This window comes from Protopterus annectens, chromosome 2.part1, assembly GCF_019279795.1.
Source record: "Protopterus annectens isolate FY-2018-M chromosome 2.part1, PAN1.0, whole genome shotgun sequence".
NCBI classification, from domain to species: Eukaryota; Metazoa; Chordata; order Ceratodontiformes; family Protopteridae; genus Protopterus; species Protopterus annectens.
The window spans coordinates 1,773,600,836-1,773,620,579 of NC_056729.1; the positions used below are offsets into that span (position 1 = coordinate 1,773,600,836).

Genomic DNA, 19,744 nt, shown 5'->3' on the forward strand with positions numbered 1-19,744 from the left:
TAAGGATGGTTGCTGGATAAGCTATTCCATCAGTGGCGATTTTTAAAAAATCAGCTGGGAGTTCAGCAGCAGCCAGTGTGGTTGGTTTTAGCTTTTTGAGTAATTGTTTAATCAGGTTTACAGAGACAGGCTGAAAGGTAAAGCCATTTTCATTAGTAAGGTGTTTATGTTTTTCACTGAGGACAGCAGATGTTTGGGAGTTTGCTAAGGCAACTATGGATTTGCTAAAGAATATATTAAATTGAATGGCAATTTTAGTTGTGGTGTCTGTGGTAGAAGGGGGTGGAGTCTGGTTGAAGAACATTGTTAATAGCTGTCCAAAACTTTCTAGGATCATGTTGATGGTTCATTTGTATATCATGATAATAGTTTATTTTGTCTGTTCTAATCATTTTTTGGCTTTATTTCTTAATTCTAAGTATGCTTGTTTTGAGTTTAATGCTTTTGTTTTGTACCAGTTACACCAGGCTTTATATCTTGCATGAAGTAAAGACATGGTTTCTTTGCTCATCCAGACTGCATAGTTAGCTTTAATTCTAATGATTCTAGGTGGGGCATGAGATTTCAAAATGCTTAAAAATGTGGACTTGAAGTATCTTACAGCTTCATTAAAGTTGAGATGTTTGACTGGATTCCAATTGTAGACTTTTAGAGCTGAGATGAAGTTAGATGGGATGAAGTTCTTTCTGTTATGTATTAGCTGAAAGGTGGTAGGTTTTTCCTGAGTGGGGCAGTGTCTAATTACATGGGTTGTCAAGTGGTCACTCATGCGTTTAGCTAGGCAGCCAGACTCGCTTATTTTGGATGGTTTGTTTGACATTATCCAGTCTAGCATAGACATTCTGTTTGTTGTTTTATCAGTTTAGTGGGAAATTGGATTGCCTGAGTGAATCTGTGGACATTGATATGTGTAGTGGGGATAGTAGAATTACATGCAGTCCAGTCGGTATTAAACTCTCCTGGGATGATGGCGTCTTGCAGGAGTGTCTATGTTGCCCAATGGAGTAAGTTCTCAAGAGTGGGTATATTATTACCAGGCGGGAAGTACATCCAATTATACTGATAGTTTTTTAGCGTTCATTTTTACCTTAGTGAGTATAATTTCTGCAGAACCTAGTGCTGGAGTTTGTATGTCTAGTGTCATGACATTTAGTTGGTCTTTAAATAATATTGCATCTCCTCCTCCTTTTTTGTTTATTCTGTCTTTGCATAGTATAGTATAGTCAGGGCCAGTAATGTCGGTATTAGAGATGTCAGGCTTCAGCCATGTTTCAGTTAGAAGAACGACATCTGGTGAGATGAGGATGAGGTCAGCATGGAGATCATGGACTTTGTTTGATATACTTCTAATATTAATGTTAAGTATTAGCAGATCAATGGCATTTCTGGACAGGATTGTAGGGGGCATTTGACATGGGAAGGTGAAAAGGAGCATTAGGAGGGCCAGGGTTTGGGTATACATCTCCGATAACTGATAGTTTGGAAGCAATATATACAATTAGTTTTATGATTTTGGTGAAGTACTTATTATATTGTAGTGATGGTTTATTTGAGTGTTGGCATGGTGGGGTTACTATTACAATGCGGTTATGAATTGATATATGAAAGAGAGCTAGGTGAATGTGGTGTGATAGTGAAATAGATTTTGTGTAATAATAATAATAATAATAATAGTAATAATAATAATATTAATAATAATAACAATAATGATAATAATAATAATAGTAATAATAATAATAATAACAATAACAATAATAATAGTAATAATAATAATAATAATAATAGTAATAATAATAATAGTAATAATAATAATATTAATAATAATAATAACAATAATGATAATAATAATAATAACAATAATAATAATAATAATTATAATAATAATAACAATAATAATAATTATAATAATAATAACAATAATAATAATAACACTAATAATACTAATAATACTAATAATAATAATAATAACAGTAATAATAATAATAATAATAATAATGATCATAATAATAATAATAATAATAATTAATAATAATAATGTGTTTACTGGGTTTAACGCGAGAAGCTATAGTCAGTAGTACAGTTTTTACTTGTAGGAGTGCTCATGGGATGGCAATTAGGCAATGCCTAGGTAAAGTTGTTGTGGGGATTTAATTGAGAGATTGGGTTTTGGATATAGTAAGACAGTAGCGCTCATTCTGAGGGAAATTGGTAATGAAATTTTAAATTGTACTTAATAATGCCTGCACACCAGCTGTATTTTTGTTTAAAGTGGTGGCAAATAAATGTATAAAAGCTTTATTAGAGTTGAGCAAGTAGGACACCTTTACCTATAGCTGCTCTGGCAGGAGATGAGAGGAAATGTAATATCTTCTTTGGCCAGAATAAGAGGTAACTGATTTTACTTCTCTGTTTTTGAATGTATTCCTGATAGTTGACTGGTCCATCAAAATTCCTAGATAATTAATAGAGGTAGTAATTCAGTAAGAGTTACTGATATCAAAGATATCAAGAAAGAAATGGGCAGTAGAAAGTTAGAAAGTGTTTTCTTAGTACCAATGAGCACAAATATGTTTTTTCTTATGGCCTAGGACAAGATTTTTGTTGACAAGAAGCTTGTTTAGTACCAGAAGACGATTATGAAGTTGAGTTTGAATGGCTTGATGGGATTATTTGATGAAGAGGATGGCATTAATTTTGTAAGGGATTTCTGGGATACCACAGGATCTTTCTCATCTATAGCCTGGCTAATGGCACCATCAAGATCAAAGTGGACATATAACACTTGGTTCTGGGGATCTCCCTGGTAGTCATATAGCTCATCTGGACCTACTCCGTAGAGTTTTAGTTGTAGGGAACTCTCCTTGAGCAGGTAAATATAGTCCGTCTTGATGAACATATGAGCAGAAAGTTCAGGCTATGAAGTGCTAAAAACCTGCATCCTCTTGTCAAAGCTTTGATTCCCTATGCTTCTATATGCCTGCCATGTGACCCTGAGCAATTCCATTAAGGAGGCAGTGCCTCCAAGTTGTCCTTCAAAATAAAAAGAAGAAGACCCTTGATTACTTTGGGAGACAGATTGTCACTGATATTTAAAGACATGTTAGGATGTTCATGCAATCCAGAGTCATGGAAAAGGACCTTCTTATCTTCTGCAATGACTGGAACTGACTAGGACAGTCATCCACATAAGGATAATCATGGATATTCAAGACTGTGAAAACAGGCGCCAAGCAATTACTAAACAGCCATACAACTGTGGGCAGACTCGATGTGAGTGAGGTAATCTGAAAACAATTCTTACCAAACCTTGAATATCAGGAACTGACTATGGTCCTTGTGTACAGGAATGTGCTGACAGGTCTCCTGAAGTTCCAGGGAACAAGGAAGCATCTTATAATAGAACCTGGAGAAGTGACTCCAAACTGAGCACCTTGGACTTGGTAATTTTTATGCATTTTTTTTGTCCAGAAAAGTTCAGAATAGGTCTACACTACCCATCATTTCTGGGGGTCAGGCCAAGCCTTGAATAAAAGTCTGACCCCTCTTCCACTTGAGAGACTTTACTCCTACAACATAGTTAACTGCTTGTTGTAGCATCTTCAGAGGTGTATCTGGTCCCATGGGACAGAAGGCTTACCCATAAATGGCATAATTGCCTTGAATTCTAGCTTGTAACAAAAAAAAAAATAGTACATGTTACCCACCTGTCAGTGGTCAGGGTCTTACCCCCCTGTCAGTGGTCAGGCTGCACCAGCTGGCCCTACAGTGAGTTAGCTAGCCAATTCTCCGACGGGCAGGATGGATAATCTTCTCCCCAATAACAGTCCCCTTGTCAGTATTGGCTCTATGTCAACACCTGTTTGATCAACTCAAACAAATGGTTAACAGGTGTGCGACGTCTATGACAATCCTTGGGTAGGGATTCCCCTGGAAACAACAGTTCACGAATATTTATATTAGAAAATCATAGAGTGTACCAGTTGCACAGAAATTTGATAAAATTATTTACAGGCTAACAGAACACAGTATTCAAGATGGAAATTTGCTGAACAATAATTTTGTACATTCGTGCATGATTACATTAGACAGTTTAGTCAGAGAGTAACAAGGCAGCAAAGGAGCCATGTTTATTATAGAAGTAAATTAGAGGGATGCAGCAGATAAGCTGAACTTGAAAGGGGTGAAATCAGTATTGGATGAGATGAGTAGAATACGGCTCAGCCAGGAGGGGTGCAGGAGCAGAGCCAGGAGTCCAAGATATGTAGTTTAACTAGCATTTTAAAGGATTAGTTTAAGGGCCAGAGCTAAGGACGCTTAGTCTGATGACATATGAGGAATATAATGTGTCACCTGTGGAGTTATCGGATTTAGTTATTTGAAAAAATAACTTGTCATTACAGTATAGCAATTTTCTGGGTTGATACGGTTGGAGTATGGTGCTAAGGACTGGACATTGGTCAGGTCAAAAGAGATGTTTGCGGATGGCTATTAATTCTGAATGGGATAGGAAGTCAGGTATGTGTAGGAGGACAGCTGGTTTACGTGAGGGACAATGACGAGATGTAGTGGGCATTTCACCTGCAAATTCTGCTACTTTATTATAGCATTGTCCTAGCAGAGAGATGTGTCCTTTGTAAACTGATAAGTATATGTGCAGCGTGCAGAAACGTTCGGAGCAGTAAAGAAGTGAAATGATTTTTTGCATCAAAACAATGCTCCAAGTTTCTGGTGGGTTTTCTTAATGACATGTAAATAATTTCTTTGACAGTTACACCTAAACATTTTGTGTGAATGACAAGGTATACCTTGGTAAGGTTTAGAAAGGTTAACATAAAGTAAGATTTCTGTTCACATTATTCTTTTGGGTTTAATAGGATTAGCTTTGATTTTGGGAGGTTTAAGAGTAACTGTGAGTTAAAAAGCCAGGATTAGTTGAGTAAAAGGATTCCTGTGTGATCTGTTGAAGATCGCGTAGCTTTTTGGCAGAGCAGAGGAGAGTAGACTCGTTACGATGCAGCATGATGGTAAAATATTAAGTGATTTTGTGGAGATTGCACAGTTACATTATAACAGTCTGTGACGTGAAACAAACTAATGGAGAAACAATGGCAAGTGTAGATATCACTTCTTCATACATACCAGTAAACAGGGCTCATGGGCATCTAAGAATAACTCCAGTCAGTTTCAAATGTTAATGTAATCAGAACTATGAAATTAACAGAAAAATTGAAAAGGGCTATAAGTAATAAAAGAAAAAGAACCTTAGAAGTAGCCGAAGGTGTTCCTGATCTCCTATGACATCATACTTAACTGAGAATACGAGCTGCCCCAATGCACTGTCAATGCAGTAGTAATTAAAATGTTCCTGCAAGATAAGAACAGAAAGAAACTATTTTAAATGCAATGTCTCACAATATTACAAACTCCAGTTTTACAGATCGTAATAAAATGCATCACCCTTAAATGGTACATTGTCAAACATTTCTGCTTCTGAACATTGTTAAGAGCCAAGTCATTTGAAAATTTCTTTTCTTCCACCAAAGAGCCACATACCAAGATTCCTCAACTTTATTTTACTTTGCAATGTTATAAAAAAATGAAACATGACTGCAGTGACTGGTGGGAATTTTATAAGTTTCATGTTCATGCAAGTTAATACTTGTAAGACAAAAGCACTGAAGCAGAATAATTCAAGGCAGCTGCACCTCTGTGATGTGCAAACAAACTACACTTAGAGCCAATGCTGACGCAAGCAAAACTACATTTAGAGCCAAAGCTGACGCAAACAAAACTACACTTAGAGCCAATGCTGACGCAAGCAAAACTACATTTAGAGCCAAAGCTGACGCAAACAAAACTACACTTAGAGCCATGATGACACAAGCAAAACTACACTTAGAGCCATGATGACACAAAACTACACTTAGAGCCATGATGACACAAACAAACTACACTTAGAGCCAAAGCTGACGCAAGCAAAACTACACTTAGAGCCAATGCTGACACAAGCAAAACTACACTTAGAGCCATGATGACACAAACAAAACTACACTTAGAGCCATGATGACACAAACAAAACTACATTTAGAGCCAAAGCTGACACAAGCAAAACTACACGTAGTGCCATGATGACACAAAACTACACTTAGAGCCAAAGCTGACGCAAGCAAAACTACACTTAGAGCCAATGCTGACGCAAGCAAAACTACACTTAGAGCCAATGCTGACACAAGCAAAACTACACTTAGAGCCATGATGACACAAACAAAACTACATTTAGAGCCAAAGCTGACGCAAGCAAAACTACACTCACAGCCAATGCTGACACAAGCAAAACTACACTTAGAGCCATGATGACACAAACAAAACTACACTTAGAGCCAAAGCTGACACAAGCAAAACTACACATAGAGCCAATGCTGACACAAGCAAAACTACACTTAGAGCCATGATGACACAAACAAAACTACATTTAGAGCCAAAGCTGACACAAGCAAAACTACACGTAGTGCCAATGCTGACAGAAGCAAAACTACACTTAGAGCCAAAGCTGACAGAAGCAAAACTACACTTAGAGCCAAAGCTGACGCAAGCAAAACTACACTTAGAGCCAATGCTGACACAAGCAAAACTACACTTAGAGCCAATGATGACACAAACAAAACTACACGTAGTGCCAATGCTGACAGAAGCAAAACTACACTTAGAGCCAAAGCTGACGCAAGCAAAACTACACTTAGAGCCAATGCTGACACAAACAAAACTACACTTAGAGCCAATGCTGATACAAACAAAACTACACTTAGAGCTAATGCTAACACAAGCAAAACTACATGTAGAGCCAATGCTGACACAAGCAAAACTACACTTAGAGCCGGTGCTGACACAAACAAAACTACACTTAGAGCCAATGCTGACACAAGCAAAACTACACTCAGAGCCAATGCTGACAAAAGCAAAACTACACTTAGAGCCAAAGCTGACACAAACAAAACTACACTTAGAGCCAATGCTGACACAAGCAAAACTACACTCAGAGCCAATGCTGACAAAAGCAAAACTACACTTAGAGCCAAAGCTGACACAAACAAAACTACACTTAGAACCAGTGCTGACACAAACAAAACTACACTTACAGCCAATGCTGAGACAAGCAAAACTAAACTCAGAGCCAGTGCTGACACAAAACTACACATAGAGCCAATGCTGACACAAACAAAACTACACTTAGAGACAATGCTGACACAAAAGTACAATTAGAGCCAATGCTGACACAAACAAAACTATACATAGAGAGCCAATGCTGACACAAAAGTATAATTAGAGCCAATGCTGACACAAACAAAACCACACTTAGAGCCAATGCTGGCACAAGTAAAACTACCCTTAGAGCAAAGGCTGACGCAAACAAAACTACACTTAGAGCCAATGCTGACACAAGCAAAACTACACATTGAGCCAATGCTGGCACAAACAAAACTACACTTAGAGCCAATGCTAACACAAGCAAAACTACACATAGAGCCAGTGCTGACACAAGCAAAACTACACTCACAGCCAATGCTGACAGAAGCAAAACTACACTTAGAGCAAATGCTGACACAAACAAAACTACACTTACAGCCAATGCTGACACAAGCAAAACTACACTTAGAGCCAATGCTGACACAAGCAAAACTACACTTAGAGCCAATAGTGACAAAGACAAAACTACATTTAGAGCCAATGCTGACATAAACAAAACTATACTTAGAGCCAATGCTGACACAAAACTACACTTAGAGCCAATGCTGACATAAGCAAAACTACACTTAAAGCCAATGTTGACACAGACAAAACTACACTTAGAGCCAAGGCTGACACAAAAGTACACTTAGAGCCAATGCTGACACAAACAAAACTACAGTTAGAGACAATGCTGACACAAAAGTACACTTAGAGCCAATGCTGACACAAACAAAACTACACTTAGAGCCAATGCTGACACAAGCAAAACTACACTCAGAGCCAATGCTGACAAAAGCAAAACTACACTTAGAGCCAAAGCTGACACAAACAAAACTACACTTAGAACCAGTGCTGACACAAACAAAACTACACTTACAGCCAATGCTGAGACAAGCAAAACTAAACTCAGAGCCAGTGCTGACACAAAACTACACATAGAGCCAATGCTGACACAAACAAAACTACACTTAGAGACAATGCTGACACAAAAGTACAATTAGAGCCAATGCTGACACAAACAAAACTATACATAGAGAGCCAATGCTGACACAAAAGTATAATTAGAGCCAATGCTGACACAAACAAAACCACACTTAGAGCCAATGCTGACACAAGTAAAACTACCCTTAGAGCAAAGGCTGACGCAAACAAAACTACACTTAGAGCCAATGCTGACAGAAGCAAAACTACACATTGAGCCAATGCTGGCACAAACAAAACTACACTTAGAGCCAATGCTAACACAAGCAAAACTACACATAGAGCCAGTGCTGACACAAGCAAAACTACACTCACAGCCAATGCTGACAGAAGCAAAACTACACTTAGAGCAAATGCTGACACAAACAAAACTACACTTACAGCCAATGCTGACACAAGCAAAACTACACTTAGAGCCAATGCTGACACAAGCAAAACTACACTTAGAGCCAATAGTGACAAAGACAAAACTACATTTAGAGCCAATGCTGACATAAACAAAACTATACTTAGAGCCAATGCTGACACAAAACTACACTTAGAGCCAATGCTGACATAAGCAAAACTACACTTAGAGCCAATGTTGACACAGACAAAACTACACTTAGAGCCAAGGCTGACACAAAAGTACACTTAGAGCCAATGCTGACACAAACAAAACTACAGTTAGAGACAATGCTGACACAAAAGTACACTTAGAGCCAATGCTGACACAAACAAAACTACACTTAGAGCCAATGCTGACACAAGCAAAACTACACTCAGAGCCAATGCTGACAAAAGCAAAACTACACTTAGAGCCAAAGCTGACACAAACAAAACTACACTTAGACTCAATGCTGACACTAAAGTATACTTAGAGCCAATGCTGACACAAGCAAAACTACACTTAGAGCCAATGCTAACACAAGCAAAACTACACATTTATGGAGGTTAAGCAAAAAGAAAGGACTTCAGTGGTTTCCTGGAGTTGTTGATATTTCACAATTCTCTAAATATCATATGATGGCCAACATATTTGCTTTATTCTTCTCTCTTACTTAAATCTTCAGAGTATGCAGTGCAATGTTGACAATGGTCCAGGATTTATGACTGAAAAAAAAATTACTCTTTCCCAAGATTACTACATGCAAGTCTTTTTTAACAGCATCCAAAAATGTACCTCTCATGTAGTTTGGTTTTCTTACCTTTTCAGGACTACAGATATTACCATTCATAAAAGCAGAACCATAAGCTGAGCTGTATTTAATGCACCAATATAGATCCATTTTTTGATTCAATGTATCTCAACAGGCATTTCAATTTCCTGAAAAGTCTTTGCCCATTTTCTACTGATTTCTCAACAAAACACTCATTGGGCAATGTCAAACAGTATTTTACTTAAATTATAAATTTACGTTTTATATATAGATATATCTATATATATATATATATATATATATATATATATATATATATATATATATATATATACAGTGTCAGTGGCACAATGGGTACCCCATTTGACTTTGGTGCAGACGTTTGTGGGTTCTGTTCTCAAACCACGTATATTGACTGCTGAGACTGCAGTGCAACCTAACAGGGGTGCTGCACTCCTGAATGTGCCATCCATTGGATGAGATATTAAACCATGGTCCCATCTGCTTGAGTTGGTGGTAGTTCAGGTGGATGTCAATTATCCCACAGCACCCATCGAAAAGAGCAGGGGAGGTTGGCTAAATTTCCATGGCAGTATAAATACAGCCTCGGGTCTCCCCTGAAAAGAGACTACTAACCTAGTGAGACTAACCCAGACAAGAAAGAATAAATTAAAAATAACGTGATTTTGCAGGTAACACACATTCTGAATAAGTCCCAGGACATCGACTGACAATTGTTGAACATCTCATGCAATGAACAAACAAAATATTGGTAGCAGAACATCACAAATAGCCCAGATATAGGCATAGAAACATTGATAATAATAGATAGCCGGCTGGCACCAGAGAATTTGCAAATGTGTAGGCTAAGTACAATGTTTGAGGGGATGCTGACAAGCTGTAATTTGGTTTAGTAGATCCCGCAGCAGACTGATGAAGTCTGTATTAATGGTTTGACTCCTGCAAAGCTCTACTGTATTTTTTCCATTTTGCCACCAAATGGAGCAATTAGACAAAAAGATTGCAATGCCAGAATGGCACATTTTAAAATATGATTTTTGAGAGCGTATTGCAAATTTACTAAATGGTAATGTGATTTAGATTAGCTACACCAGTTGTTAACTGTACATCAGATAGCAGTATAATGCAAAATATATAAATATGAAATAAATAAAAACTTCCTCAACCATATAATATCATTAAGAGGCAGGAAATTCTTATTACAATCTACAAAGTACTTATCAAATTCAAACTCAAATAAGTAGGTCATAAGTGATCTTCTATACAATGCAGGTCTGCATGTAGTTGCAATCTATAGTGCTATACTGATCGAGAAAGAAAGCATTCAATACAGTCATAACAACACCTGGAATGTGCTGAAAAGAGGCAAGTTTCTATCTGTCACCTACTCTGGTGTTTTTCCTCATGGGATCGCTGTGTTGAAGCAGGTGTTAACACTTTATGATTTAGTCCCCAGCTGGTCATTACTAGTGACATTAAACTGACTGTCTGCCTCCAGTTTTGTTGCACTTATTTGAGTGTATTTAGAGAAAAGAGTTGTGCAGCTCAGAGTCTATACTGCAGGTCTGCCTTTAGCTTCTACCCCCCCAACAGCCCAAGAGCACTACGAAAAATTAGAAAAGAATCTTCCATCAAGCCCACTGAACTCCTAAGACTTCACATGCAGTTCAGAAGACAAGCATTCTCTACCTTTAAAATCAGCCCTTGATTACTAAATCCCTGTAACTCACCAAATCGAAGGACATACCAATCCCTGTAACTCACCAAATCGAAGGACATACCAATCCCCTTTTTATATATCCTAGAAACTAGTCAGATTAAAGCCTACTGAGTATCCACAGCAGTTAGATAAGTTCTGTTTCCCTGTTCTCATTTTATTCTGTTATAGCTTAAATTTGCTTCAACCACCCTCCAACCTATTTATGCACTGATTCCATGCCATCAACGAATCCAATCAGTAATCTCCTATGATCCTATGAACCACCTCTAACCCTGCCATTAATAACCCCCTACTCAATAAAATTTCACATACACCCCATTCTCATTTCAAGCCATACCCACAGACACCTTAAAGTAACTACTACAAAAAGTAAAACCCTGCTCCACCTCGGCTGATAATTTTCCACCACACTACCTCAAACTGGTTGCCAACTCAATCACCTACACAATCAGTATCTTCATAAAAAGGTCTTTATCCAAATCAGAAGTACACCAACATGGAAACAATTTCACATCACCCCTATCCACAAAGGAGGCAACTGTATTGAAGCAAACTACTTCTGTCCTATATCCATCCTGTCACCCATATCTAAATTTCTCAAGAGAGGTAGCCATCAGCAGGTAATGTAACACCTATTGCCAAACAATCTTTTTTCCAAAACCCAACATGGTTTCCGACCTAGCCACAGCACAGCTACTGCCCTATTATCCTCTACAGATATTGTGAACAAGGCCAGAGATGCAGGATGCTATACAGCCTCAGTATTCCTTGATCTCTCCAAGGCCTTTGACATGGTCTCTCATTCCCTACTACTGAACACACTGTCTAATTTAGGCTTCATACATAACACAATAAAATGGTTTCAGAGCTACCTTGAGGATTGTAAAAAGCAGTGAAATGGTCCATCGAACTCTCACCCTTTCTCCATAACCTACTGGAGTCCCTCAAGGCTCCGTCCTCAGACCCCTACTCCAACATTTTCACTAACAACCTTCATACCACCTCCCATCCTGGAACCCTCATTCAATATGCTGATGATTCCACCATAATCTGTACAGCTCAATCACTGCCAGAACTACTTTCAAAAACTAAACAATCCTTTACTGCAATCGAATCCATGCTAAAAAATGCCTAACTCTATCAATCCAAGGAAGATTAAACTAGTACTCTTTCACCCCAAAAATATCTCCCCTGTCACCAATCATTTCAACATGTTTGCATCTGACCACGCTGTCATAGAAATAATGCAGGAAACCAAACATCTAGGAGTAATCATTGACAATAAACTTTCCTTCGACTCCCATATACAGTAAAACATAAAGAAAACTCATCAAAAACTGGGACTCTTATATAGAAACAAACATTGCTTAACTACAGCAACCAAAGCTACACTAGCAAAAACCTTTTTACCTCCCTCCCTTCTTTACAGTCCCCCTATACTAACTAACTTACAAAATTCTAACCTAAGCAAATTGGAACAGTGCTACAACAAAGTTGCAAAGTTTGCCACAAACTCTAAATATCACACACACCACTGTAAACCACTCCTAGAATTAAACTGGCTTGAACTGCCCAACCAACTTGCGTTTATTCAGCTCTCCACCTTACACAACCTTATTTTCAAGCCTACTGCCTGCCCTGCACTAACCAACCTAGTCACACCTTACACACCAAATACAAGTAGATCCCTACGATCAGAAGACATCAATCTCTTATCTCAAAACCCACAAAAAATCCATTTCACTTTCTGTATTCATATTCTGTCTCTAAACTATGGACTTCATTACCTGTAGTTACCAGGTCTATGCCTGGCCTAACCCGCTTTAAAGACTCTTTAAAAATACATCTCAAAAACACATGGCTCTGCTCCTGTATAAATCTGGCCTAATGCTCAGCTGTTCCTCTTCTTCCAGACTAGTTTCATCCTCTTCTTCTTCTGTCATATCTGACTCCTTCACAGTCTACAAGATGCTAAGTTTCATCTAACTCCTCCTCTGTTTCTATATCATATCTTTAAGCTACTGCTCAGTCTGTGATGTCTCTACTCTTCAACTCTCTCACTATCTGTCTGCATCACCAACTCTTCTGCTATTATTGTCCTAACTGGAACCAGCATTTTATTTTTCATGTTCTATAACAAACGTCATACATTGTATTACCTCCATATATTTTTATACACTTTACCTACTCATAGGCTATGTATATGTTGTTAGAATGACTAAAATTGTCTCTAATGATATAACTCTATAGAATTGTCCAGATGTGTAGCACATTTTGTAACCTATTTACACTCAATCAACTTATTTTTGTATAGTATTCCTCATGTTGCTTGCATTGTCTGTGGACGATAATGTATTTGTATTGCAATGTTTAATTTTTTTGAGCTCCCCCATACATTTCATTAGTGTTGAGACCAGTATAATCCATATGTCGCTTAACAAATTATATTTTTACCATTATTTTATGCTGCGGAATTGATTTCAACCATGTTATGCACTGATACTTAAGCTGCATGCACTCTGCTGTGTTGTTTTGCCCCATTTGCATTGCTACTAAATTGTCTCACCGTAATTCACTTACTGCACAGCCTGTCATCTTACACTATACTTCAATCTTTTTGATTGCATTCATGTTCTTACACTTACTGGATCATATGAATCGATCTGCTCTGACTAACCCAAAGCCTAAACCTTGCCGCGGTGCTGTACCAGCTGTAGGATCCCTATTGGTGGTTATTACTATTTGCGTTGCTACTAAAATTACATCTATTTTGTCAGATATCATGCTCAGCTGTAAAACTGCTAGTCCATCATCACCTGTTGTACTAAATTAATCAGATTATTGGACTGCTCAGACTAAACACTATGCCTAAATCTTATTAATGAATTTACCACCTAATTATATTGCTGTGTAGATTGCTGTTCAGCTGGATACCGCATACCTCTCAGCTGTATAGATTTTCGTAGAATGTACAGATTTTTACCTAATATTTTTGGTCCATTTTAATAAAATTGTGTTTTTTTTGGCAAATAATTGGCAAGTCATTAAAGACTGCAGTCAGAAAATAATGACAGAAATGTGAGTTTCAGACTTCATACACTTCAGAAAATTCATGCTAAAGGAAAACCTGTTATTCTATCAACTTTCTAAGTTTGTAAGAGCAATACTTAAAAAGTGTCCCTATTTTTGGGCCTGTGTCACCCCTTTATTTATGGCTTTGTCCAGATTTTGTGCTCTGAGGTTGAGAGGTATGACTCATGATCATTACCTGGGGTGCACCTCTAACATGCTGCTACCTACAGCTCTGCCATGGTGTGGTCATTACTGCTCTACCAGGGACTGGTCCTGTTACACAATTACAATTGAAGTCGCTAATATCATAGATGCTGTAGTGGTTGTTACTGTTTCCATAACACTTCTTAATGCTGCCACCTTTTGTGGTTTTGCATATCTTACACTCTGTTTATAGGTTCATAGGTAGGTAGGTACTAGGCTATTAGCCCTAGGACCTATATAAGCCTAGCCAAAAATGTACCCTGGCTTTCGCCACCCAAAAAAATTATTTTCCTGTGCCCCTGTCAAGCAGAGCCACAGAAGTAATCCCTGGGGTGAATTTCCTATTTCCCATCTAATAATCAAGATTTTTCTTGAAAAGTGCTAATGAGGAGCTCTGTTTGCCATAGATAGGTAGTCTGTTCCAGAGTATGGGAAGTCTCTGGGACAGGAATCTATCCCTCCAGCATGTTCTGTTTATTGTGGTGACATGGTTTAGGTCCCTAGAGCGTGTAGCTCGGAGGGATTGGGATTTCTTTAAGTGGAGCATGTCCAACAGTTCTGGGTTTGACACAGCTTTGTATGTTAGGCAGAGATCGCCTCTGAGTAGGCGATATGTGACAGAGTAAAGCTGGAGTTTTTTGAGACGGTCTGCATAGGGCATCTGTTTGAGGCCAGTAATCCTCTTTGTGAGGTATTTCTGTGGCCTTTCTAGTTGTTGTAGATGTCTTGTGAGGTACATACCAAAAGGGGCATTGTACTCTAATAATGGGTCTAATGAATGATAAGTAGAGGGGAAAACAATTACCTCTTTTTTTCTGGATGACAAACCTTTTGTGATGAGGTGAGCCACCTAGAAGGATTTCCTGACCACTGTGGCGATGTGATTATCAAAGGAGGGACTACAGTCCAGCTGTGTCCCAAGGTCTCTTATCACGCTTTCAGCGTTAAGTAGACTACCACTTATGTGGTAGTTCGTGGGTACAGAGTTTTTACCAAAGGGGATGACAATACACTTTTTTGGCATTGAGCTTCAGGCCATGGCTTTGACACCAGGCATCTGTCTCAGTGAGGCCCTTTTGTAGGATGTCCACGTCATTAGGAGTTTCAATTATGGCTCCTAGTTTGCATTCATCTGCAAACGTTGTAAGCCAAAGACCTTCTGTGTTAGCCTGTGCTTCAGAGAAGTAGATACCAAACAGGAGAGGACCCAGGACTGAACCCTGTGGTACTCCACTTGTCACTGGTCTGAAGTCGGATTTGGAGTCTGCTACTTTCACAGTGTGGGTTCTGTACAATCTGTTTTTAACATGTTTCCAGTACTGTACTGTAAAGGTTAAATTTAACTTTCGCTATATTTTTAGAAATTATAACTCTCATAGTATACATGTCTACCTCTCCTACTCAGGTAAAACTGCATCACCCTTTAATACCTGAGCTTATGACTAATGTATGTTATTCATTACTTTCTGTGTGAGAATTTACAAGCCTCTCATGATTCTGTACAGTCACACCTTAGTCATCACTTTTGGTGATAGAAATTAGCACAATTCTCATTTATCCTCAGCATAATATCTCTCGCACTGCTATTATATAAATCTTGTAGAATTTTAATATGGTTGTGTGTCATAGCCTATATTCCTTGTACAGTAATCCATACCAGTCGATGTAACTACTCATTTTTTTTATTTGCTTACACTGTTCAGTATGGGATCACGGTTTCACTGGTCAGTATGGGATCACGGTTTCATTGGTCAGTATGGGATCACAGTTTCACTGGTCAGTATGGGATCACGGTTTCACTGGTCAGTATAGGATCACATGGTCAGTATGGGATCACAGTTTCACTGGTCAGTATGAGATCACAGTTTCCCTGGTCAGCATGGGATGACAGTTTCCCTGGTCAGCATGGGATGACAGTTTCACTGGTCAGTACGAGATCACAGTTTCACTGGTCAGTATGGGATCACAGTTTCACTGGTCAGCATGGGATCACAGTTTCACTGGTCAGTATGAGATCACAGTTTCACTGTTCAGTATGGGATCACAGTTTCACTGGTTAGTATGAGATCACAGTTTCACTGGTCAGTATGGGATGACAGTTTCACTGGTCAGTATAGGATCACGGTTTCACTAGTCAGTATGAGATCACAGTTTCACTGGTCAGTATGGGATCACAGTTTCACTGGTCAGTATGAGATCACAGTTTCCCTGGTCAGTATGGGATCACAGTTTCACTGGTCAGCATGGGATGACAGTTTCACTGGTCAGTATGGGATGACAGTTTCACTGGTCAGCATGGGATCACAGTTTCACTGGTCAGTATGGGATGACAGTTTCACTGGTCAGCATGGGATCACAGTTTCACTGGTCAGTATGAGATCACAGGTTCACTGTTCAGTATGGGATCACAGTTTCACTGGTCAGTATGAGATCACAGTTTCACTGGTCAGTATGGGATGACAGTTTCACTGGTCAGTATGAGATCACAGTTTCACTGGTCAGCATGGGATGACAGTTTCACTGGTCAGTATGAGATCACAGTTTCACTGGTCAGTATCACATCACAGTTTCACTGGTCAGTATGGGATCACAGTTTCACTGGTCAGCATGGGATCACAGTTTCACTGGTCAGTATGGGATGACAGTTTCACTGGTCAGTATCACATCACAGTTTCACTGGTCAGTATGAGATCACAGTTTCACTGGTCAGTATGGGATGACAGTTTCACTGGTCAGTATCACATCACAGTTTCACTGGTCAGTATGAGATCACAGTTTCACTGGTCAGTATGTGAACACATTTTCACTGGTCAGTATGGGATCACAGTTTCACTGGTCAGTATGAGATCACAGTTTCACTGGTCAGCATGGGATCACAGTTTCACTGGTCAGTATGGGAACACATTTTCACTGGTCAGTATGTGATCACAGTTTCACTGGTCAGTATGGGATCACAGTTTCACTGGTCAGCATGGGATCACAGTTTCACTGGTCAGTATGGGATCACATTTTCACTGGTCAGTATGAGATCACAGTTTCACTGGTCAATATGTGATCACAGTTTCACTGGTCAGTATGAGATCACAGTTTCACTGGTCAGCATGGGATCACAATTTCACTGGTCAGTATGGGAACACATTTTCACTGGTCAGTATGAGATCACAGTTTCACTGGTCAGTATGGGATCACAGTTTGTTCTTACCACTTGTGTGACTCTCCTTTTTGCTCTTGGCGCACGTTTACCCGTTTAGACGTACATAATTTATCCATTAATGACACAAAAATATCAGAGGAGGATTAATTATTCATACGAGAGGCTAATTAATCTCTGTCCACAACAGTACATCTGCAAGCAGAATAGGACCACACTACTACTGTTTACATTAATAATGCACAAATGGAGTGTGGTACTGCCATGTTATGGGTCATGCATGCAAGCTCTGGGTGTTAGTAAAAAATAGAATTGAAACATGACAGGTTAATGGAAGACATTTTGAGGTACAGGGCACACTTCCCAGAGACTTGCTTTCAGTCAAAGTGTCCACTTACATTGAGAGTAGGCTGAGAGCAGATGTTTTTGGAATCTGGTCCACAATCTATGCCTGTTTATGGAAAGGGTTTACACTGAGGTAAGTCACTTACTCTAAGAACCGGTCTTTCAGGATTAGAGCAGAATTACACTGACAGTAACTCCTTTGGAATCATAATTTTTTTTTTTGGTAAAGCAGCTACAGTATGATTATTAGCTATATTTTTTATAAGTGCATTAATTTCATAAAAACATGCATGCCCTACAGGTAAACAAGTGGTGATGCTTTCTACAAACATTAAAGCACACAATGTTGTCACGAATACTTGCCATCTAACACACATGGTTTTATAGATTATTTTGAAACCATTATATGTACAATCTATACAGATTTTTGCAATATCAGATAGCAGAGTGCTATACCACCTTGTCATATAACACTGGAAAGATCTCAAACAGATGATCAATTCTCCCATGATATCTCGGATCTGCCTTGCATACTTACAGGGATATATCAATTTGTTTGACTATAACACTAGTAATTTTTGGCATATAAAACATAATTTTTACTTTCTTATATCTGCAAAAGAAATTCAGCATACGCAGACAGAACTTTGATGCTGACACCAGGGGAAAAGCCCATTGTCTACAAAAGAGCTTTCATATTTGACTCATGCCATACCTACTTCTGTTTTACAATTGCTTAAAATTGAATTACTGACTGGTTTGTAGTAAGCTATTTAGTTTTAGTGGAAGCGACTCTTTATACAGCATCACATTGAATCATACTTCTGTTATACAATTGCTTAAAAATGATTTACTGACTGGTTTGTAGTAAGCTACTATTTTAAGTGGAAGCGACTCTGTAAACAGCGTCACACTGAAACATATGACTGGGTAAACTATACGCAGAGGTGTTTTACTTTATCCTGCTCACGCCATGTTTAGTGAATAATCAATGCTTGGTTTACAGTTTGCTGTTGTTGTTACTCAACGCGACTCTGCTAATGGCGTCACACTAAGACGGAGTTTCTGCTTCCCAGCCTCCTCTCCTCAACAACGACACTGCACTGTTAGCTCAACACGACTCTGCTAATGGCGTCACACTGAGATGGAGTTTCTGCTTCCCAGCCTCCTCTCCTCAACAATGACACTGCACTGTTAGCTCTAATATAGTTACTTGCTGGAATGTGCTTGCTCTATTTTAAATAGGTTCTCTTCACAAATATTGCTATGCACAAGATATTTTGATGCTGTTACATATTAACTCTCACTCTATGGCTCTGTAAAAATAGCTGAATGTTCATAGCGCTATCTGCATTCATGCATATGCTTGTGTAATGTTTTTAGCCTAGCGCTTTCAAGTCGTCATAGCCCTAAGTAATTTACATTGTTGTAAAACTGTATAGCTGACTACTATAGTGTTTAAAGTGAGTGATTTTAGCTTAGCGCTTTCAAGCCGTCTTAGTCCTGAGTTATTTACATTGTTGTATATCTGTATAGGGGACTACTATAGTGTTTAAAGTGAGTTAGATTGCTTTCTTAAATTGCTTGTTAACAGCATTTAGCGTTAAATAACTAAACGCCAGCTTAGAGCATAGCGCTCCTAACTGTCTACCACAGCTACACAGGAATGTGTTAAACGAGTGTTATTTCTGCTAAAAGGCATGCTTATTTTTTAATAAATACTTAGTTAACTACACTAGCCACATCTACATGGGAACATGATAATAATGTGTTTTTGTACTGCTCAAGGACATTTTTTTAAAAGTGCTTAGCTAACTATTCTAATACAGTATTTTGTTGACGATTGAATAACTCCTTGTTCTCCCATCTACATCTCTCTCTTCC

At 38.5% G+C, this 19,744-nt stretch overlaps 1 protein-coding gene across 2 annotated transcripts in view; it reads right to left on the minus strand.

The window, feature by feature from the left end:
- The window catches only part of LOC122794633 (RAP1 GTPase activating protein), a 1,835,311-nt gene that overhangs the window by 899,626 nt on the left and 915,941 nt on the right, over positions 1–19,744 (minus strand). For both annotated transcript variants that reach the window (XM_044063215.1, XM_044063214.1), the window contains exon 6: positions 5,262–5,365. In XM_044063215.1, the coding sequence (XP_043919150.1) occupies positions 5,262–5,365 (104 nt within the window). The remainder of the gene's footprint in view (positions 1–5,261; positions 5,366–19,744) is intronic.